The following is a 23,220-nucleotide window of genomic DNA, read 5'->3' on the forward strand; positions in this document are numbered from 1 at the left end:
TTCGGTTACTGAGCAAACTTTGAGGGATCTAAGGTTTTGCAGAGGTCTCAGTTACAGTTTCACACTTCAGAAAGGAACAAGCTCTGTCACAAAGTGGACACAGAATCCAATCCCCAGCAAGAGTAGCAGCAGCTCAATAGTCAGGTTTCAACTTGTTTGGTACCAACTTCAGTCTAGGCACCATGGAGATTCACATCAAATGATTTTAAAGGGTCGTTAAAATGTCTGACTTCCCAATTTCCAAAGAATTTAACATCTGACTTGCCCAAATTCCAAAGAGTTTGTTAACAGTTGCAATTACTTAAGATTTTTCGGATGTAGAACAGAGATTCAAACATGGTTTTAAAATTTGGCAATAATGCAATAATGACTACTTTATCTTTTTTTCCCTCTAAGAAACAAAAACTACACCCCTATTTCTTTACTAACATTCTTTCCCATATAACTCAATCTTCAACTACCTTAGTAGCACATTTTAACTTCAATGAGAAGTAATATTTAAGAATATATTGTGTCAATATAAAATTGTCTTATTGTGCTGCTAACAAAATTTTTAATATAATAAACATAATAAACATAAATAGATATACCAGTGGTGACTTTGTAGTTTTTGAATCTTCAAAGTTTAGCCTTTCATGCAGATTGCTAACTTCCAAGGATTCTTTGATGTCTTCAGATAATTTCTCCTTAATGGAAGGTGTTTCTAAATTGACACTTGGAAAAGAATCCTTGCTCTCAAGTGATACGCAGAAATCATCAGACTTTTTATTACTTTCCATATCTGTAATTTTCTCTTTGAACCGTCTTTCAAGAAAGCTGCTTTCCCCTAACTTTTCGACAGCAGAATAAATGCAAGGATCCACAATGTTGTCAAATTTTATATTTGAAGTTCTTGCTGTCAAAAACACACATTTATAAAAGTTAAATAAATAAATTTAAACAAGTAAATTGATTAATCTGTTTATAAATCAAATATTTTGTGGTATAAACCTATATCAATAAACATTATTTTATCAACATTTCTTTAGTGAGTTCTATGTTAAAATACTTTCACTATGCTTATGTTCATAAATTATAATCATAATTTACTTACATATTTAAACCTTAATGAGCTAGAGTAATGGAAGAAGGGAAGATTTATTTTGCAATGAAATCTTGAAATCGATGCAAATTTTTACTCATGCTGTGGTTCAATTCCCATATTCCTACTCCCTCTCCCACTCAAATTTTACAACAGCAATTTATGAGAAACAATGCAAAGGAAACATAATTTTCACATTTTACCTCTTTTCCTTAGCATGCCTAGTGTTGAGAAAAGAGCAACGGGAAATCTACCAGATGAAACAGCAGCTGGTAGGGGTACACAAAATGTTTAAGCTGGGACACCTGCCTCTGAAAAGCTACAAATGAGTAAGGTTATATTAGTCACCACCTATTGTGTCTGTTTTTAATTAAATCCTTTGGTTTAGTTCATTAGTTTCAACCTGGCTACACAATGGAATCATCTGAAGGTACTCTTCAAAATGGTCAGTGTCTGGACCTGACCCCAAACCAAGTGAATCAGACACTGGAAATGGGATTCAAGGATTTTTCACTATTATTGTTTGTTTTTCCCTCCGTCAGATTCTCCAGGTGATTATAATGTGCATCTAGGATTGTGAAACATTGGTCTAGATTTTCTGAAGAATAAAAATTCTTTTAAAATTTTTGTACCACATTGCTTTCATTTTAAATAAAATATATATATATATACCATCATCCAGATTGAATATAGCTTCATCTGATTATTCTTCATTCTCTTTCCAATATAAATAGCTTATGTGTAAAATAGACAGTTATAAATAGACTCTGTAAAATAGTAGTGACTAAAATAGTCTCCAGTAATGTAAATTCTGCCTTGCAGCGCAAAGGACTTACTTGTTGCAATCAAACATTTATATAGCTCTGCAACTACACACAGTATTTAGAACTTCCATTTCCAACAACTATCACCTCTTAAATTGCACAAGAACTATGAGAAATGCAATAACTCATATGTCATAGAAATGCTTTTATAAGAAAAACTTTATAAAGGCTATTTAATTTAATGAAACTTCCATAATAATGTACTTTCCTTCTCAACTTGCATAGTACCTTCCTGATGAGATCTGGAGCCCTGTAAAGCCCTAACTTCCCATGTGGGTATATTTTCAAACAATTTTCTTCTGATTACTAAATTTTCTGGGTTTAAAATGAACAGAATAGGCAAAGATTTTATATATTGTGATATCTACTGGTTTTATGAAACTACTAATATTTATTGTTAATAATGGTAAGCAACAAAAAAAAAAGTTACCTCTTGAGTTACTGTCACAATTAGAAGAGCTGTTGCTAAGATGAAGATGTAAGAGGTCTGTTTTTCCGTTGGTGAAAACATGATGTTGATAGATGTCATTTTTATACAGAAAAGTATTCGGATAATCATGAAATGTGCGACTTTCATGTTTATGGACAAGCAAAAGAGTAGAGTTGAAATAATATTTTTAAAAGTAAAAAGTCTCACCTTATTAAAACAAATATAGTAAAACCTTAAGGTAATAGGGGTATTTACATTAATTTAATATTTGTTTTCATCTTGCTGTGGACACATTCTAAACAACATAAATAGTATTACGGATTTAAAAGAAACAGCCAAATCTGATTTACCTACAAAATTTCAAATGAAAGTTTCTTTTTAAAAATATTCTGAAGTAAGTTTGTTTCCTTATATTCTTTTCTTTTAGAATTAATTAATTAATTTTTATTTTTTATCAAATTTATTGGGTTGACATTGGTTAATAAAATTATATAGATTTCAAGTGTACAATTCTATAATACACCATCTGTATATTGCATTGTGTGTTCACCACCGCAAGTCAAATCTCCTTCTGTCACCATATATTCCTTCTAAAAATGGAGTTAATTTTCAAGCTCAATGAAGTCTTGATGAAATCAAAGTTTTATTAATTAAATAAACTTTTTATTTGTTCATCAATGTATTATGAGAGTTAAAAAGCCGTTTGTGGTATTCACATTTCATTTTTTAAATAATGTTCACTATATACAACCATAGTTACAAATAACATTTTTATGAATTGAATAATATTATTTAATAATATCTGATATTTATATAAACTCTCTACATAGTAACATCATAAAAACTCATGAATTGTGCTTAACTAAAAAGGTCCTCTTGTGTCACTCATGTGGGCACCTCCAAACCCAAGATGCAAAAGAATTGCCAAACCATGATCAGGAACTTTCTCTGCATTCATGGAGGTCAAAACAAAGATTTGCGATTAGATATACAAAAGAATCACATTAGAGAGAAGAAAGGTCATTCATTTCCTTAGCGATATAGTGGTCTAGTCTTATCTAATGACTAGAAGTTTGTCTCCTGCCTTCTTTTCATAATGTCAAATGTCAAAAGCGCATCTGCTGCTAGATATGTGGGCCTATGAGTCCAAACAAGGGTTTTCAGGTCTGAGGGCATCACTTAGGCCCACTGCTATTCTAAACTGCTGACAGGGGCCTAAACTGATCTGAATATATAAACAAAGAACTGGCGTAGAAGCTACTTAATAGGAACTTCATTCTGCTGTTTAGCCAATTTAATACCTTGTAGTCGAAACATCTGAAATCCTAGCTAAAGTTTCAACAGCAAAGGGAACTTGGAGTAATTTTTAACATTACTAACAAATACAGCTAAATATAATTTCTCATTTGGAAATGACAAAATTCTATTTTAAAAAGTTGCAAAGTGAACCATTATATTTCATTTATTTATCACACCGTAAAATCTACCCAGAAAGTAATCTACAGTTTAGAACTCTCAAACTAATCATTAATATATCTAGTTTTATTTACAGTTCATAGCAAACTGAAGTAAGGAAAATCCAGAGTATCTTTGGAGAAAAGAAGAAAGCTCATATGAAATATATCAGCCTTGGTCAACTGTTTCAAATAATAACAATTCCTAAATTCAGAAGCATCTGTTAAATAATCCAGATATTAGGTAAGAATATAAACATATCGTTATAGACAGTTTTCTGATTATATTGAATGTTGACAAATATTAGCAGTATTGTACACAAATTTAAACATGGCTTTAGTAAAATACGACATAACATTAAAATCACTTGTTTTTCAAATCATGAATTTCTCATTTAAAGAGACAATTGATTTTTTTGTGTTTTTTTTTTTTTGATAAGTATCGAAATTGAATTAGAAAGATCTTACCTTTGTTGACTGTCTGCATCAGCTAACTCAACTTTGTAAGGCACGATGTTTTCTGGTTCTTTAAATTCTTCCTCATAAGTCTTATTAAATACATGTTGTATAATATTAGTATTTTCAATAAATGTATTATACATTAACCAGCCAATTTGTGGATGATAATTTTCTTTCTACAAATGATGTAATGAGCTCTCTGCCTATATGCCATAAAACATGAGCTCTAGGAGAACCCAACAAATTCAACAAATATTTGCTGAGGACATTTGTTCTTTCAATCATTTTATCACCACTATCACACCCAGAACCAACAATAACAAATTATGTTCATTAAGAGCCAAGTAAATTAGTGACTAAAATGTTTTTAATTCTCTGGCCAGCATGTTATAAACTTACTCTATGCATCAACAATTTAATAAAAAGCATACACACACACATACACGCACACACACACACACATGAAATGCTTGCTCAAACATTTATTACTAATAGGCTACAGAAGCAAAAATGTGAAGAGGCCACTGATATATAAGAATACATAAAGATGAAAGTTAAGGTCAACAACAGAATTCATTGCACTAATAAAGGTAAATATGCTTTTGTGAAACATATATTTTGCATGTGTATAAACATATACTTTACATATATTTATATATTCATATATTTGTATATATTTGTGAGTAGTATACAAACATATGTACATGTACACACACGTGTGTGTGTGTATATATATATATATATATACCTGCATATACATATTTATTTGTTACATATTACATACACACACACAGCAGAAGCTATTAACCTACAGAAGAAAGTAGTATTTAAAGAGGTACTTCCTACATTCTAGTATTTTTATTTGACAACCAAAGAATATAAATACTGAGGAAAAGTGGTATATTCAGCTACCAGATGACTAAAAAGTCAGAAATATATTGAGTTGGTCACAACTTAAACTTTCAGTGTGGAGATCTAGCTAGTTCTGACTAGCCCTAGCTTTAGTTGATTCTACTTATTGTCTTCTTGAAGTTTGTATTTAAATTATTATTATATTATATCCCTTAAATCTTCATATTATTTTTCTTTTAAATAGAAAATATTGAATGGCATTCAAAAGCTAAATGTACAAAAATTTTATTAGATACCATATAATGAGACTAATCTTTGTTTACAAGTCTGAAAACATGAAGAACTAAATGAAACAAACTATATCTCCATAAGTTAAATGAGTAAAATGTCTTTTCATCTCCCATACTACAGGCTTCAAAAAAATATAATACAATATCAATTCAGAAATTTACTGTTACATTAACACAAACTGTTTTATACTATCAGCATGTTTAAATTCAAACACTTCTAAATTTTCTATTAAAATATATTGAATTATGAAAGAAATGTTGAAAATAATATACAGTTGTAACTATAGGTTATAAATTTTCTGTTTCTTAAGTAATACAAGTGGTCATTGTGCACTTACATTATCCAGTTCAACTATTTTTAGAGATGGTTCAGGTCTCTCTATGCTTAATTCTTCTACTGGCAGAAAAAGAGCTGGGCATTGTACTTTGGTCTCCTCAACTAGGAAATAAGATTAGAAAATAATATCATCAAAGAATATACCTTACCTGAGAATTTCCTATCTCCAAATAACATAGCCAACAATAAAGGAATAATGTTCTCCTTTGTATCCAAACAAATAGTCAATTTCCCTAGGTCAAGTAATATACACATTTTCTTAACATTCGATTTTTAAATAAAACTATTTAAACTAAGAGAAGGTAAATCCAGAGACAAGAAAAAAGAGTGTGCCTGATTTTTTTTATTTAAAATTATTGGGGTGACAGTGATTAATAAAATCAAATAAGTTTCAAGCATACGATTCAACAGTATGTCATGTATACATCAAATTGTGTGTTCACCACCCAAAGTTATATTTCCCTCTGTCACCCAATATTTGTCCCATTTTACCCCTATCTATCTTCCCCCTCCTACCTCCCCCCTTGCCCACTTCCCTCTGATAACCACTAATCCACTGTCATGTTCATAAATCTCTGTTTGTTTGTCATAGCAGCATTATTCATCATGGCCAAGACATGAAAGCAACCAAATTGTCTTACAGTGGATGATTGGATAAAGAAGACATGGTACATAAATAAAATGGAATATTATTCATCCATGAGAAAAGATGAAATACTGCTATTTGTGACAACATGAAAGGATCTTGAGATAATCATGCTAAGCAAAATAAGTGTTCATGATTTTGATCTGGAGACAAAGGATACATAGTCCAGTTGAGAATGATACAGTAAAGAAAACCAAAAGCAGATGCTGGTTAATACTTACTGTATATAATTTTAAATAATAAATTTGAAAATATCTAATCAAGGCTAAACTAACCACCACTATCTTCATCATTTTCATTCTGAGAACACTGTGCCTCACTAGTGGTTGTACTCTGAGGAATGAATGTATCTGGTAGCATGTTTCGAAGTTGCTCCTGTGGAGTTCTATAAAACAAGAAAGAAGCAATTAAAAGACTAAAATATATTATCTAAAACTTTCCAGACAAGATCTTGATTTATGTCACAAATGAGTGAGTCTACAAAATTAATAATAAAACCATAGCTGTACCTCTAATTCACAGAAGAAAAGTGCAATTGCATAACGGAATCTTAATCACTTAAATAATTTTGTAAATCAAATTAGCATCATACAAGACTTTTTAATTGCATATCCTACTGTTTTTCGTTTCGGATGAAAAGAAAAGTTATGATAGAAGCCGGTGTTCTTGCAAAAGCCACATGAAGTCCATTAAACATACCACACTATTTAAAAAGCTAATTTATGAATGTGTGTTTTGTCTCATCAAGCCAGTAGGGTGAAAAATAGGCTCCCATGATATGAATGTGAAATGTCCTGACTATGGCATCTATCACCCAATTAGCAATAAGGTTTGATGTGACTCATCACATATGAAAGGCAAGGAAGCACAGGGATTTTCAAAGGTCAAGAGTGTACATCTGGTTCTAGAGGATATTCCCAAATTATTGGGGAGCTGGTCATTTTTTAACCATAAATAGAAGTAGCTACAGCCCTTCTAGATCATGCTAGTTCATGAGGTCCCCACATAAAGGTCAAGGCCTTCTCAATGATATTAGTAGGTAACATTGATACAAAACTTAAAATGTACCAAGACCTGTTCTAAATAATTTAGGGTATTAAATCTCAATAGAAGCACTCGATAGGCATTAGTGTAATATTAATTTTACAGATAAAGCAACTGAGGCACAAATAAGTAAACCAACTTATTCAAAGTCATTTAGGTAGCAATGCAGAAGAGAAACTTGAACCCAAGGCATCTGCCTCCCCAAGCCCATGTTTATAACTATTGCTCTATATTGTCACTCTTGTAATTTGTAATGGCACTAAAAATTTGATAATTTCCTGGCAATCTATGGCTACGTGCATTTTTCCAAAATATGTAATGCATATGTCAGAACACTCCAAAATATATGTTATTCAGATTTCTCTTAACAAATTTGATAAGCATGCCATCTTATACTTACAATTTAATTAAGTGATAGAAAATATTAAAAAGTAAAGGTCAAGTTTATTCCTAGGTATTTATTCCTTTTGTTGCAATTGCAAAAGCAACTGTGTTTTCATTTCTTTTTCTGAAATTTCATTGCCATTATATAGCAACACAATGAATTTTTGTACACTGATTTTATATTCTGCAACTTTACTGTATTTGTATATTGTTTCTAATAGTTCTTGGTGGAGTCTTTAGGGTTTTCAGTATAGAGAATCATGTCATCTGCAAAAAAGTGACAGTTTGACTTCATTCCCAATTTGGATTCTTTTATTTCTTCCTATTGCCTGATTGCTCTAGCTAGGATTTCCAATACTATATCGAATAAGAGTGGTGGGAACGGGCATCCTTGTCTTGTTCTTGATCTTAGAAAAAAACTTTCAGTTTTTCGCCATTAAGTAGAATATTAGCTGAGGGTTTGTCATACGTGGCCTTTATTATGTTGAGGTACATTCCTTCTATACATAGTTTTTTTAAGTGTTTTAATCATGAATTGATGCTGTATCTTCTCCAATGCTTTTTCTGCATCTATTGATACGATCATATGATTTTTACCCTTCATTTTGTTTATGTGGTGTATCACGTTGATCAATTTACATATGTTGAACCATCTTTGCGCTCCTGGAAGGATGGTTCCCACTTGATTGTGACATTAATCTTTTTATATATTGTTGTTTTCAATTTGTTAGTATTTTGTTTAGGATTTTTACATCTGTATTCATCAGAGATGTCTGTTCGTAGTTTTCTTTTTGGGGGATTCTCCTTACCAGGTTTCGGTATCAGGATAATGTTGGCCTCAAAAAATGAGTTAGGAATAAAATGAAAAAAGCATGTGAAGAACCTATACACTGAAAACTACAAGACATTATTCTTAAAAAATTGAATGAGACACAAAGAAATGAAAAGGTATTTCATGTTGTTGGCCTGGAAGAATCAATATAGCTAAAATGTCCATATTACCCAAATCAATGTACAGATTTAATGCAATCCTCATCAAAATTCCAATGGCATTTTTTAGAAAAAAAAAAATCATCAGATTTGTATGGAAGCCCAAAAGATCCTGAATAGCCAAAGCAATCCTGAGAAAAAAAGAGCAAGGCCAGAGGTAACATACTGTTTGATTTCAAATTATACTACAAAGAACAATGGAACAGAATAGAGAGCCCATAAATAAACTCACACATATATGGGCAAATAATTTTTGACGAAGAAGCAGAAAACACTCAATGGAGAAAAGAAAGACTCTTTATTAAATGGTGCTAGGAAAATTGGACAGCCACATGCAAAAGAATGAAACTAGACTTCTTTCTGTCATCATACACCAAAATTAACTCAAAATGTATCAAAGACCTCAATTTAAGACCTAAAACACTAAATTGCATAGAAGAAAACATAGGTACTAAACTCATTGACACTGATTTTTAGGTCTATCTGGGGTTGAGCTGAGGAATCAGTATTTTAAAAACTTTCCTTGGATGCTTCTGATATTCAGCTAGAATTGAGAATTAAAAGTAATAAAAATAGCAGGGGAATTGTAGTGGGAATACCAGCTAATTGCTACTGTCTGCTGTTAAAATACTCTATCCAAATCTTTTGCTACCTTTCACAAAACTCTCCTAGCATTTAATAGATCCACTGGAGATATTAAGATAGCTATTAAGATTTTCAACACGTATGTATTGGATGCACATAAAATACAAAAAAAATGTTACTAACCTAATGAGAAAAAAAAATACAAAAACAAAATAGAATGGAACGTATATTTATATACCTATTATAAAACATGACAATCATAGGCAAAAAATAAAATGTTAATAGTGATCAATGTTATCAACATGAGAAACTCTTTTGAAGTACAGCATCAGAAATGATGTGATCAATTTATAATCACAAACTTGTAAACTGCAAATGGATTGCCCTATACTAGCATCTATAATTAAAACATAAAGAATTGACTAAAGAAGTGATTACTGTTAAAAAATAACTGTGTACATAAGACCCTAGTGAATATGTTCACTAACCATTATTCTAATAAGGAAATTTGCCAACATTCATTATTCAGCATAGCTCAGGACTTCATACGGCCACAATCAAAGCTTCTAGTATGTGTCCAAGCACAAATGTTATTAAATGGTCGTTTAATAACAAAATCGTGCTTCTTTTATTGTATAAGAAACTCAATGTAAAAAACATCAAAAGGCAGCCAAGAAAAAGATAAATGACCTTCAGACTACTTTTATGTACTAATTCCTAAACTAGAAAGAGGCAATAACAGGTACACACTACTGAGTTTCACACCTGAAGGATTGTTAAAAGCATCATACTTTAAAAGAGATAGACAACTTAAACAGTAGTTACATAGGAATAACCAGAATAGGATATGAACTTCAAATTCTGCCACATAAACCACAATAGGATACTATTACACAGTGATTAAAATGACTATCAAAAAGAAAAAAGAAAAAATCTGAAAATACTGGGCACTGGCAAGAATGGAGAGCAACTAGAATTCTCTCAGACTGCAAGAAGGAATGTAAAACTATACAGTCCCTTTGGAAAACAGTTTGGCAGATTTTCCATAAAAATAAAACATGCACTCACCATACAACCTAGCCATCCTAGTCCCAGGTATTTACACAGGAAATTAAAAGCTTATATTCAAACAAAAACCTATATACAAATGTTTATAACAGATTTAGTCATAATTACAAAAAACTAAAAATCAGCAGGCTATTCTTCAACATATTAGTAAACTGTATATCGTGATGATGAAATAGTACTCCACAATAAAAAGGAATGGATTTTGATTTACTTAAGAATGTGCATGAATCTTAAATTATTTTTGCTAAATGAAGGCCACAAAAGGCTACATATTGTATGATTTCACTTACGTGACATTTAGAAAAAGGCAAATGTATAAGGATGGAAACAGACCAATGGTTGCCATAGGTTGGGAAAGAAGAGTTGACTACAAAGCGGGAGCACAGGGAATTTGGGGGTAATAGAATAGTGCTGTTTAGCACTGTGGTAAACAGATGACTCCAGGCACTGGTAAAAATCCAAAACTGTACACAAGTTTGTGCTAGCCAAATTTTTAAAAGTACTCAATGAATGGTAAAACCACCCAAAGGAGGTGGGAAAAAAATGAGTGCAATGGCCTAAGCAACTTTGGAAAACAAGATTTTGATTGATGACTGTTCAGAAAGGAAAGCGGAGAGCTTTGAAAAAGCCTGTCTCCTTAGAGAATACCTGAGTACTCCTGAAGAATGTCAGTAGAAATATGGATGGTAAATGTCATTCTGATGAGGTCTCAGATGGAAATCAAGAACATGTTATTAGACAATGGAAGAAAAGCAATCTTTGTTAATAAATTGGCAAAGAACTTAGTTAATTATGTTTCCATCCTGGTGCTTTATAGAGGTGAATTTGTGAGTATTGAAATTATATATGTGGCTGAAGCAACTTCTAAGCAGTGTTGAAGGAGAGTGTCCTGGTTTCTCTTGACTGCTCATAGTAAAATGTGAGAAGAGAGGAATAATTTAAAGACCTATTTATTAATCAAAAGAGCAGCAAAACTTTAAAATTTGGAACATTTTTTAGCCTATCAATATTGAAAAAAATAAGAGAGCCTATTTAGTAAAGAACAAGTGTATAGCCAAAGGATCAACTGATAGGGAAGTTAGTCAGCCACCTAAACAGAAGTCAGGGCCTACTGTCCAACACATGAAAGACTGACCCCAAAGGAGACTCAAAAATCAGCAGAACCATCCCTTCCATCACAGAACCAGAGCCCTCCAGACCACTGCAGAGAGCTCATTAGGGCAACACCCAGGGAAACTGTGGGGCAATGCTACCCCTGTGATCCCAGGCTGGAAGAGCCACACGATTCCAGCACAGGGGAGTCATAAGCATGTGGCCCAGCACAGAGCCGCCATAGGAATGGGGCACCATAGCCTTGGGGGCCAACTTCTGCTTAGTAAAGCGACTGGGGGCAGTAATGCTGCCTCACTGTGTCCAGAAGACGAGATTCCTGTTCTAGTGTGTCTAGAAGCTGAGACCTCCATCCTGGTGTGTCTGGAGGGCAAAGTATCGATGGAGAGGATAATTCTCAAGATTTAAGATCTAATAGAATTTTCCCTGTTGGGACCTGTCATTCCTTTTTTTCTTCCCTATTTCTCCTTTTTAGAATGGGAATATCTATCTTATGCCTGTGCCTCCATTGTATTTTGGAAGCACAGAACACATTTGATTTTATAGGTTCACAGTTAGAGATCAATTTGCCTCAAAATTATTCACATATTGAGTCTCACCCATATCTGATTTAGATGATATTTAGATAAGAATTTGGACTTTAGACTTTGGAGCTGATGCTGAAATGAGTTAAGATTTTTGGGGCTACTGAGATGAAATAAACATATTTTGTATGTGGCTAGGATATGACCTTTGGAAGGGAGGAGTGGAAAGTTCTGTTCTGAATATTTGTGTTCTCACGAAATACATATGTTGAAATCCTATTCCCCAAAGTAATGGTCGGGGCCTTTGAGAGGTGATTTAGTCATGAAGTTAGAGCCCTCATGAATGGGTTAGTGCCCTTATAAAAGACACCAGAGAAAGACCCGTCACCCCTTCTGTATGTGAGGACGCAGTGAAAAGATGGCCATCTAAGAACCAGAAAGCTGGCTCTCTCCAGACATTGAATCTGTTTGCACCTTTATATTGAATTTCGCGGCCTTAAGAACTGTGAAAAATAAATGTTGTTTAGTAATATTTAATGTTAAACTCTTAAACAATTTATGAAATGGTGCATCTAATAATATGTCTTAGAATAAAATATACCTGAATACTATCAATAAAATTATGAAATTAAAGTTTTAATTAACTTAAAAGTAGGTTCTGAAAAGTATACTCAAAAGTTTTACACGAATGTAAAAAATCTGAGAGCAATACCTTTTCAAAGTAATCTTTCTTTTATCATTTTATTTTGCTATTATTCTTAAATTCTAGACCATATTTGTTCCTTTTTCCCATTTATCAAGAAAAAATCAATTAATTATGCATCATATACATACATAGAATTAAAATTCTCATTAGAACAGTATAGGCTTCATGGAGATTTAATATTGCTTTGAAATTATTTATGCAAACAGGAACCACATATAAAATTACTACACAAAAAGCATGTCACAAAAGTGAAAAACATAAATAGCTTTTATATTTATTAATAAGGCAAAAATTCAAAAAATACCTTCTGTACTTTTTAAGCCATAATTTTTCCATATAGGATATACTGTCTTCTTTAAATTCAATATTAATTAAATTTGGTTCTCTCCAAACTTTCAAGTTAGTTTGTACCTCACATTCTTCCAATGAATCTATAAAAATAAACATAATATGCATAGTTAGTGACCAATCTATAAATTAACAAAACTTCTCTCAATAAACAGAACTCACCACTTTTAAGGCAAATATGCTTTGATAGTTATCTAGATAATTAAGAGTTTTAGACTTAAATAATGCAAAAATGTTATATATTGGTGATTTATTAAATGCCTGTAGAGACAGTTTTTTCCCAATAATCCCTGGAAACGAAAGAATCTTATGATTCACAAGGTTTTTTTAAAAGCAACTAGTTATTTTAAATGCTAAAGATAAATACGAATATGTTCATTATATATGCCATAAACACACATACACATAAAGGTATGGATTATAGCCACTGAAAATAGTACTTACACATTATAGGGAACAGAAAATAAATAACTTAGAATGGCACCTGGAGGAGAAAACTGGCCTCATTAATTTTTATCTACGTGGCTTAAGATGTTCCTGAAGTACTAAGTAAGTTAAAACCACTATTCAGAGATATTTAAAACTGATGGAGATCTCTGGGAAAGAAAGCAGTGTAAACCAAGGGTTACTCATCTCTCTACCATCCTAGATATTACTTCTCTCTCTAAATTGACCATCGTAGTTGGAAGAGAAAAATATGAAGCAGTAAAGATGAGGAGATTATTTTTTATAGAATCTGAAACTAGAGATTAGTCTCAACCTTATCCTGTAGCCTTAATAAATAGTTTCCAGAAACAGCCAAACACCAGCAATAGAAATAAACCAAAAGAATTTAAGTCACCCCAGTACTATAATTCCCAAAGAAAAGAGAGCATTGAAGAAAGCAACTGGAGGAAGTTCTGAGAAGCACCACCAGAATGCATTAAACTGAAAGGGCAAGAGTTAAGATATGAGTAAGTCATGGGAAAAAGATCCCTCCACTATGAGTCCCCCTTTCTATTGCAAACAAAAACATTTCTTGCCAAGAGAAGCTGAAAGAAAAAATGAGAACTCACTTTTTTTTCAGCATAGGTCATAGAGAAGAGCCACTATGCTTGAGAGATAACCCCCAAATCTAGAAGGGTGATGAGGAGGAAGTAAAGCAGCTGGTCTGTGATTCATTCTTCTCCTACTACCAATGGCTCATTCTCAGAAGATAAAAAATGGCAGATAACCTGGGTTCCTTTCCTTGTGAATATATGTTGATAACTGAAACTTCTGGCAAATAGGTTAATGATATTTGCTAGAGGGAAAATCTTTAGCTATGCAATGCATTTAGTGTGTATAGCCCTTGTTTAGAACTGCATATAGAAAACAAATCTAGAACACACTGATTTATGAGGCATGTCTCCCTGAAAGAATGCCATGTAAGCTATGTAACTTAGGTTTGGGTTCAATCCCTTGTTTCATGGTCCACTAGCTACTTTTGGTGAGAATTTGTGTGAGATGCCCCATCATTCATATTCACGACATGATGGGTGTTTTCCTTAATAGACACCACAAAGTCTTAAAAGTGAAAATATGCCTGAGGTATATGAGGAACAGGAAGCCAGTGTAGCTGAAACAGAACAAGCCAGGAGGAAAGTAACAGAAGATGAGATCGAAGAGATAACAGACTTTGGAACACGGGGAACCTCCCAGGCCATTATAAGTACTTGCCTTTCATACTGAAGGAAATGAAACTTTAGAGTACACTCAAATGAAATCAAGTTAGAAATCAGTAACAGAAATAGAAAACTTGGAAATTCAAAGCACATTACTAAGGCAAATGGCTAAGAAACATGAAAAGATACTCAATATCATTTATAATGACGAGCGCAAATTAAGATATGTCATTTTATCTCTATCAGAGCAGCAAAAATTTTTAAATCTGACAATTTAAGTGTTGATGATAATGAGAAGAAACCAAAGCTATAATACATTGCAGGTGGGAATGTAAACTGAGCAAATACTTTGGTAAATAATTCAGCTTTAGCTGGTACAGCTAAAGACATGCACACCTTAGGACCCAGCTACGTCATTTTCAGGAATAGAAATACCAAATATGTGTACACATGTGTCCCAAGAGATCTGTATAAAAACATTCATAACAGTATTGGTCGTAATGGCAAAAATGAGAATCAACCCAAACAACCATCTACAGTTAAGCAGGTAAATGGTGCTATATTAATATAACAGAAGACTATTAAGCAGTAGAAATGAATGAAATAACAATTATGGGTAAATATCAATAATTAATATTGAGTGAAATAATCAAGTTGCAAAAGAATACATATACTAGCTTTCCACTTACATAATGTTCAAATACATGCAATTTTAACATTGTTGTTTAGAGATACACACATGCAGTAAACTGCAAGAAAATCAATAAAATGAAAAAAAATACAAAATTTGGTCTAGTGATAATCTCTTAGAGAGAAGGATAGAGGAGAGAAAATAGGTGCACATTGTTTTGTTTTATCTATAAGCTACATAAATTTTATAAATGTTCCTTTGTATCTACTTTATTTTAGGAAAAGGAAAATATCTACAAATATATTCAGGTAACACACATGCACAAATAATTATATGTGTATATATATAAAATACCCTAGGGCAAAAAAATCACAAATTATATCAACAAAAGTGTCCTTATCTTAATAATTTCTCCACAGCACCACACCGTTGACCTCGCATCCTCCATGGTTTTTATGATCATGCACTTTACGAACTTTCCACCTACATGTATGCCACTCTTATCTTCTCTGTAGGCTTGCCTTTCCAGGCCACTAATTGTGATTCCTCTCTAGCCTGTTGTGCTAGAATGTTCTCCCCTGTTCTCTAAAGTCCAGCCACACCCATCTACCTTCAGCTCCCCTAACACAATGCGCTCTCCATCATGGAGCTTCTGCACATGCCATTTTCTGTCCCCACTCTCCAACTCATTTTCTAGACCTCAGATCAAATCTCAGTTTCTTAGAATCCTTTTTCTGATCAGCTGTATCTCAGAGTCCTGACAAGAAAAGAAAACCCAATGGGGTAATTTGAAGAAGGTTAAATGATGGGACTAAGTTATAATCATGTCTTGAGGTTAGTGGAATAGGCGATGTGGTAACACCAAGAGACTAAAAATAGTGGAAAGCTGTTACGAATACTAGGTTTGAGAGGACAAAGTAAGAGAACTGTTGTAAAAAGTCTTTGAAAGTGATAGCAGTGGAAGAGAGTTCATTTCACTGATGCTAACAACACAGGTGGAGAATGCTGTCACTGCGAAATTGCACCACATCAAGGAGAGGGTGAGTAAATACCTTACCACCTCCTCCTTGCCTTCCAATGTCCTGTTAGTGTCTCCAATTGGCTAAACCCAACCGGAAGCCAGAGAACAAGGGAGCTCAAGTGTTACAGTCTCTAGACCTTAGAGATCAACCTTTAGAGTCACAAAATAGGTCAGAAATGGAAGAGAATGGATCTAGAAAGACAGGGTCTACTTATTTTGCAAATAAACAACCATTTCTCTCCCCTCCCCCACCCCGGAAAAGAAAAAAGAAAAAGAGAAAAAAAAACTCACGTCTGAAGCAAAGGGAAAACACAAAACACAAAGTTTTGGCACTTTGTATCATAGGAAGATTTCAATTTGGTGATACTCCCAAGTGAAATCTAGTTAAAATGTTAGATACCAGTAGTATATATCATATAAGACAGCAGGAAACGGAGAGGAGAAAAAAAATAATTACTCAACATAAAACATAGCTACTATGGTCTTCATTTTTGTAGCTGGTTTTCAAGCCTAAATTAATTTAATTACCATCATTTCCTTCTTTCACAACCCATTCCATGTTCACATTACTGTATGTCAGTATCTTTTTACCTGGTAGAGTAACTCAAATCTTCATTCCCAAAGGATCCAAGATATATAAATACAAGCCCTCTTTTCATTGGGTTGCTAGATTTTCCCAATGAATATTATTACTGAACATAGAAAAATTAAAAAGTGTGCCATCGAATGGTTTCCAGATGAAGTCTATCTTTTCTTTTTGAGTAATAATAATCTAATTGTTCTTTGGTTCTTGTGCTCAACCAACATGGTTGTACAGTGACTCTTTCTATTAATTCAGTGAGCCACAAAATGCCAGTGAGTAGTCTCGGCTTTCTATTTAATGGACACATGGGTAAACGTTCATGTAATATACAGCACCCTGTAGGAAAAGCACCTCAACTTCACAAAATTTTGTTTCTCAGACAGAATCCATACTGAACCTTCAGCAGACCATTCCACAAAACTGTAAAACTGGCTGCTTCTGGATAACACTACATATTGTAAGATCAGTGAATTCCATGGGTATGAGCCCAGTGCTATACTACTTTCATAATAAAATGAACATGTTGGTCTGAGACAATGTCATGTGAGATACCATGGTAATAAATAAGGTTTCTGCTGGCAGGCACACTACTGGTAGAGAAGACAAATGCATATATGAAATATGTGGCTTTTCTCATGATGACAAAAGGTCCATCCATGGTAGAAAGGGTACAGTATAATTATCCTATAACAGATACTCCCTGTTCACCAAATCCTCTTAGCACCATGCCATTATCTTCTGTGCAATATCAAGACCATCAAGGTCTTTTTAACATTTTAATATAAAATTTCTTTCTCTACATGCTTCACAGACTCATGTGATACAAATTGACAAAATGCTGCATCTTCTTCAGTGTGTGGTAATTATCACTTGATGAAGGCATTGCACTTTTCCATCAAGCTTATGCGAGTCATTGGATCAATTCTTTTTTTTTTTTTTCAATTCTTTCACCTCCACTTGACTATAAGTTCCAAAATAGATTGTAGCTAGCTGCTTTTGCACATCACTTTCCCACACAGCACATAATATGTACTCATCATTTGTTGAAACAATGATAGTGAGAGGAATGTTTTGTACCCTTAATATTTAAAACATTATTTGTATCTAAATATTGGCAAAGAGTAAGTACAAAATATATTTTAAAAAATTAAAATAGCCAATATTATTTTACAAGTGAATGGTGAAAGGCCAGCTAAAAATGATAAACATTTATGTCCATCAAATTGGCTCAAGTTAAAGAATTAGAAAATATGGGGAAGTAGCCATCTCGCACATTGTTAGTGGGCATATAACTAAGTCATTTATTTAGAAGACAATTTGACAATATTAATCAAAATTTCATAAAATAAATCAACACTGACTGACTCAACATTTGAACATTTATTTATGTATTTGTTTGTTTATTATTTATTTTTATTTTTTCCCCATCTACCTCCCCCCTCTTCTCTACCCCCTACCTTCTGGTAAAAATGTATTTTAAGATAATTGTACAAGTACACAAATAGCTAAGATTGTTATCATAACTTCATTTATAATAATGAGAATTAGAAACAAACTATCCATCAATAAAGGTCTGATTAAGTAAATAATGGCAATTAAGTACTCTATGCAACAGTTATAAATGATGATGTTTTAATTTGGAAAGTTGTCTCTGACAGAATCTAAGTGAAAAAGTTAACAAATAGGATACAGAGTGTTACCTCATTTAGTCTTGTATTCATGTGTGTGTGGGTGCATTTGAGTGTAAGTGTATCTATGTCTATTGAAAAATGTGTCCCAACATGTTAAAATTGGTTATCTCTAGATTGCAGAATTGGGCTATTTATATTTTCTTCTTGGTAACTTTTTTGTTATAACGAAATCATTTAAAAATAATTATATTATTCATATAATATAGTTATTCCTACTATGAAAGACAAAACTTTTAAATGGTTTCAGACTTCTTTTATCTAATCTGATTCAATTTATTAAGTCAGTCCTTCTATTATTTTAAATACTATATCTTTCAAAGTGGACAAGCAATATAAAATTTGAGTAGAAAAGAAAAAATACATCAAATATAAAATTTAAAATAAAAGCACATAAAAACATAACCAATGAGAGTTATATTGAAATATATACTAAAAAGAGAGTACACAAATAAAGTCTTGGAAAAATTAATGAAATTAATGTGTCATAAGAAGTGTAGGAAAAATATGTGAAAAAGAGAAAATAATTTAATAAAAAATCCGATTCTAATTGGGAAGATGATATGTGATACTTTGATGTTAGAAATTATACTGTGTTATAAAGGAGAAATAAAGAAGAAAACCTTCAATGAAAAAGAATGAAATAAAAATAAAATCAGATGCTGTCAACTAAAATACATCATTAAAATTTATTATCTAACATTTTGTTTTCAGTGAAAAGCAATTGGAAGTCTCTACAAGATTCTGAGTAATAAAATTAATAAATCACATACTTTTAAAAGTATGATTTTCCCCAGAGATACTGGGAAACTTGAAGCAAAGATACCTTATACTTCAGTCATCTAGTTCTTCAATGTCTAGAAAATGGGTGTAAAAATCATCAAGGAAAAATAAAAACAAGAAGTATTTCTTCAAAAGAAAAGAAAAACAAAAGACAAATCAATTCTTCCCCTAAAGAACTGAAAAATATTTTTCAAGACACATAAAAAATTATTTACTTCTCTACTTCACAGATCCTCTTGTTTTATGTGTTGTAAATACAGTTTCTTAAGAAATAATTGTCCTGACAAAAACTTTCTGCTAGGAAAGGGGGAGCTGAAAGAAACCAATCCTCTATTCATTTGACAGCCTGAATTTACATAGGAAACAAACACAAATATCCCCAACACCTAATTCAGGAGTTCCATAAATATTAAACCACTAACCAATGATCATACAGTGAATACTCCTTTGAGGAGTTATATCAAACTTCTATCCCAATGTTAATAGTTTCAGAACATTGTCTTTATATTCACAGAGAATGGAGACAAATAAAATAAACTTAGCTTGATTTTACATTAATTTTATAAAAATAGCTGTACCTGGTTTTGCTGCATGTAAGTTCTGTTTCTCGCTGTCATCATGATGTCCACTTCTCCACTGATTTAAAACTTCCTGAAAGGACTGGGCAGAAGCTTCTTCATCGAAGGACCCTTCACACAGAAGCCTATCTCTTGGATTTGTACATTCTGCTTTTTTTGTTGCTGAAAGTTCTACCTAAACCAATTAAAGATGTAACAAAGTATGCTTTACTAAATTTTCTGTATCTTAAAATGCAGATAGCATTAATTGTTAGGCATTATGGCACATATTATTTTTGACTTAGAATAGAATGTTTTAAAGTTGTACTTATTTGAATGTTTTACTGATTTTTTTTAGAACTGTATTGGCAATTATAAGTGGTCTCTTCAGAAATTATTAAGACTGAAGCATGCAGTACTGAGGATTTTTCATCTTATTCACCAGTGTTCTCCCTGGAAAGCAACAACAGTCTTTTATATAAGAGTCCTACTTCTCCAATCTCCTGCTCCTGCAACCTCCTTGCAGCAGAAAGAGCACTTTTTACATATAAATCTGATCATGTGATGCCTCTGCTCAAAATCCTCCGATGACTCTCTATGAAACCCCCAGATCCTACTAGGACTTACAAGGGCCTATAAAGCCTTGTACTTTCTACCTTTTACTTCATTTCCTTCAATTCTTCCCTTCACTCACTCTGTTCCAGCTAAATTTACATTCTTGCAATTCTGGAAGCAGATTCCCACTTGAGGGCCTTGCCCTAGTTAGCTATACCCAATGCCTGAAATAATCCTTTGTCACATTTTCACACAGCATTCTACTCATTTCGTCCAGTTTCTGCTCAAATGTCACGTACTCAGAGAGTAGGCAATGACTCTATTGACGTCCCTTTCCACCACTTTCTAATCCCTTATCTGCTTTATTTTTCTCAAAATAACTTATTTCCATGTGAATTTACTCTACATGTTTATTTGTTTATTACCTGTCTCTCCCCATTAGAATGGAATGAGATGAGGGATTTTTTTTCCTACAAAGAGCAGTGCCTGGCACAAAGTATGTGCTCATTAAAAGTTAGCTGAATGAATAAAGTAATAAATGCATATAAAACATTGCATGCTTCTTAGCATAATGATGGGGGAAAGGATTAATTCAGTATAAAATATAGATCCACTGTGAACACACAGAAGAAAATAAAGGTAGGATTTGGCAATTATCCATCAATCAGAGAAAACATCTATGTTAGGAAACTAAAACAAATTCTACACCAATGGCAAATTATCAAATGTGAATTACCTATACTGATCAAATTGCTAAATCTCCATTGTGTATCTTCTAGATACAAGAGAAGAATCCTTTATGTTCACCCCTTAATTATAAAATAAACAGATAGATCGTTAGAGTACAATTGAGAGCGGATCATTAAATATGTGTACAAAAATGTCAAATATAAAGAAAAAGCACCTGGGAACCTGCCAGACACTGTGTAAGCTGTTGGCCATAGAAACACAGGTTTATTAGTTGATAGGAGAAATAGGAGCAAGGAGCAGTATTTAATTCAGATAAACAAGAAATCTATGGACAAAACAAGAAGGTGCATGATTCTAGAGAGAGGGTATTATATATAGGATATATAAATATATTACATGTATATATATACATATATATGTACACACACACACACACACACACACACACTAAGGCATAGAGTCAAAGAGCGCAGTGGCATGAAACTGTAAGCAGTTTATATTGTTATAGCAAAAAGTGGGATATGAAAAAATATAAAGGATGAAAAGACAAAATTGTGAAGGATCCTGCCCGCCACACAGAGGATCTTAGAGTTTCCAATAAGAGGAACTTATTAGAAAAACAAAGCTATTGAAGAGTTCCACAGAGTGTGGGAGAGAATGAAATTGGGGAATAGTGAGTCTGGATGCAAGGAAACAAATCAAAATGTGTCAGCCATTTGGCAACATCTATCAACATTACGAATGCATAACCCTCTTCACCTAGCAATTTCAGGATTGTATCATAAGGATATGCATATATATATATGCAAAACATTTTTCAAAATTCTTTAAACTATAATTCATACTGGCAAAAGACTGAAACAGTATAAATGATCAATGAAAGATAGATTTTAAAAAGTCCAATAAATAGAGTATTGCACAGCCACTATATAGATGAAAAGGCTAGAGAATGTACTTATATGCATCTCAAACTATATTGTTAAGTGTAAACATCAGGTGTGCAGAGCAGTATACAAATTATATTGATGTTTGTTTAAATAAATACCTATATAAGAAAACTGAAAATATTATTGTTTCCTAGCAGGAGAGAGAATAAAATGAAATTTCCACTTAATAAATCTTAAGAAAATAAATTCAGTATTTTAAATAACAAGAATAGAAGTGACCAAACATTTAAGAGACTTTTTAGGTGGCAGAGTGACTGCATGAGACATGGTAACTGATTGGATGTGCAGAAGAGGGAGAGAAAGGACTATAGAAAATAACTGTTCTTGTTGGCCTGGAAAGCTAGAGGACATGCTGACATCAACAGTAACATCTGTAAGTTTTGGAAGAGAAATAATGAATTTAGCTTGAAAATACTGAGTTTCAGAAGTATGTGGGAAGGTAATTACAGGTATCCAGTAAGCGATAGGTGAGGGTATGTAAATATGTATATATACTGCACTAACGAAGAAGCACTGAAAACTCGCTGCTTAATACAAAATGGTTTAAGCACACAGCAGCTTTCCAGGACAGTTCTCTTCCAGGGAATAAATCAGAGATATATGACATTTGCATTTTATAGCTATGCCTCCGGAATACTTGGCTTCCATATAGCAGTGGTAGGATAGGAAAAAGCCAGAGGATTGTACATCAGCTCTTAAATGTTTCAGCCTACAACTGTCACATCCCATCAGAGACCAATATGACTCTGCTCAATTGTAAAGGGGCGAGGAAATTTTAATGAGCAAATGGAATCAGTACTGTACATTTATTGCCTTTCTAGGCCACATGATATCCCTGAAAGATATGCTTTAATATCCCCACTTTCCAGAACAGGAAACAGAGAATCGAAAAGGCTAAGTAAATTGCCTGCTGTAACAGTAAAAGCTATAAGAAAACCAGGGTCAGTATTTCAAATGCAGGTTTCTGTCCCTAAAATGAAAGCTCTTTCT

The 23,220-nt window shown here is 32.9% G+C and overlaps 1 protein-coding gene across 1 annotated transcript in view; it reads right to left on the reverse strand.

The window, feature by feature from the left end:
• The window catches only part of ZBBX (zinc finger B-box domain containing), a 94,680-nt gene that overhangs the window by 22,603 nt on the left and 48,857 nt on the right, over positions 1–23,220 (reverse strand). The window contains exons 9-15 of the mRNA XM_006910801.2: positions 20,060–20,234; positions 13,089–13,215; positions 6,649–6,758; positions 5,729–5,829; positions 4,258–4,337; positions 2,336–2,475; positions 591–895 (exon numbers count right to left, since the gene is read on the reverse strand). Of these exons, the coding sequence (XP_006910863.1) occupies positions 591–895; positions 2,336–2,475; positions 4,258–4,337; positions 5,729–5,829; positions 6,649–6,758; positions 13,089–13,215; positions 20,060–20,234 (1,038 nt within the window). The remainder of the gene's footprint in view (positions 1–590; positions 896–2,335; positions 2,476–4,257; positions 4,338–5,728; positions 5,830–6,648; positions 6,759–13,088; positions 13,216–20,059; positions 20,235–23,220) is intronic.

Source organism: Pteropus alecto, unplaced genomic scaffold (genome assembly GCF_000325575.1).
Source record: "Pteropus alecto unplaced genomic scaffold, ASM32557v1 scaffold33, whole genome shotgun sequence".
Taxonomy (NCBI): domain Eukaryota; kingdom Metazoa; phylum Chordata; class Mammalia; order Chiroptera; family Pteropodidae; genus Pteropus; species Pteropus alecto.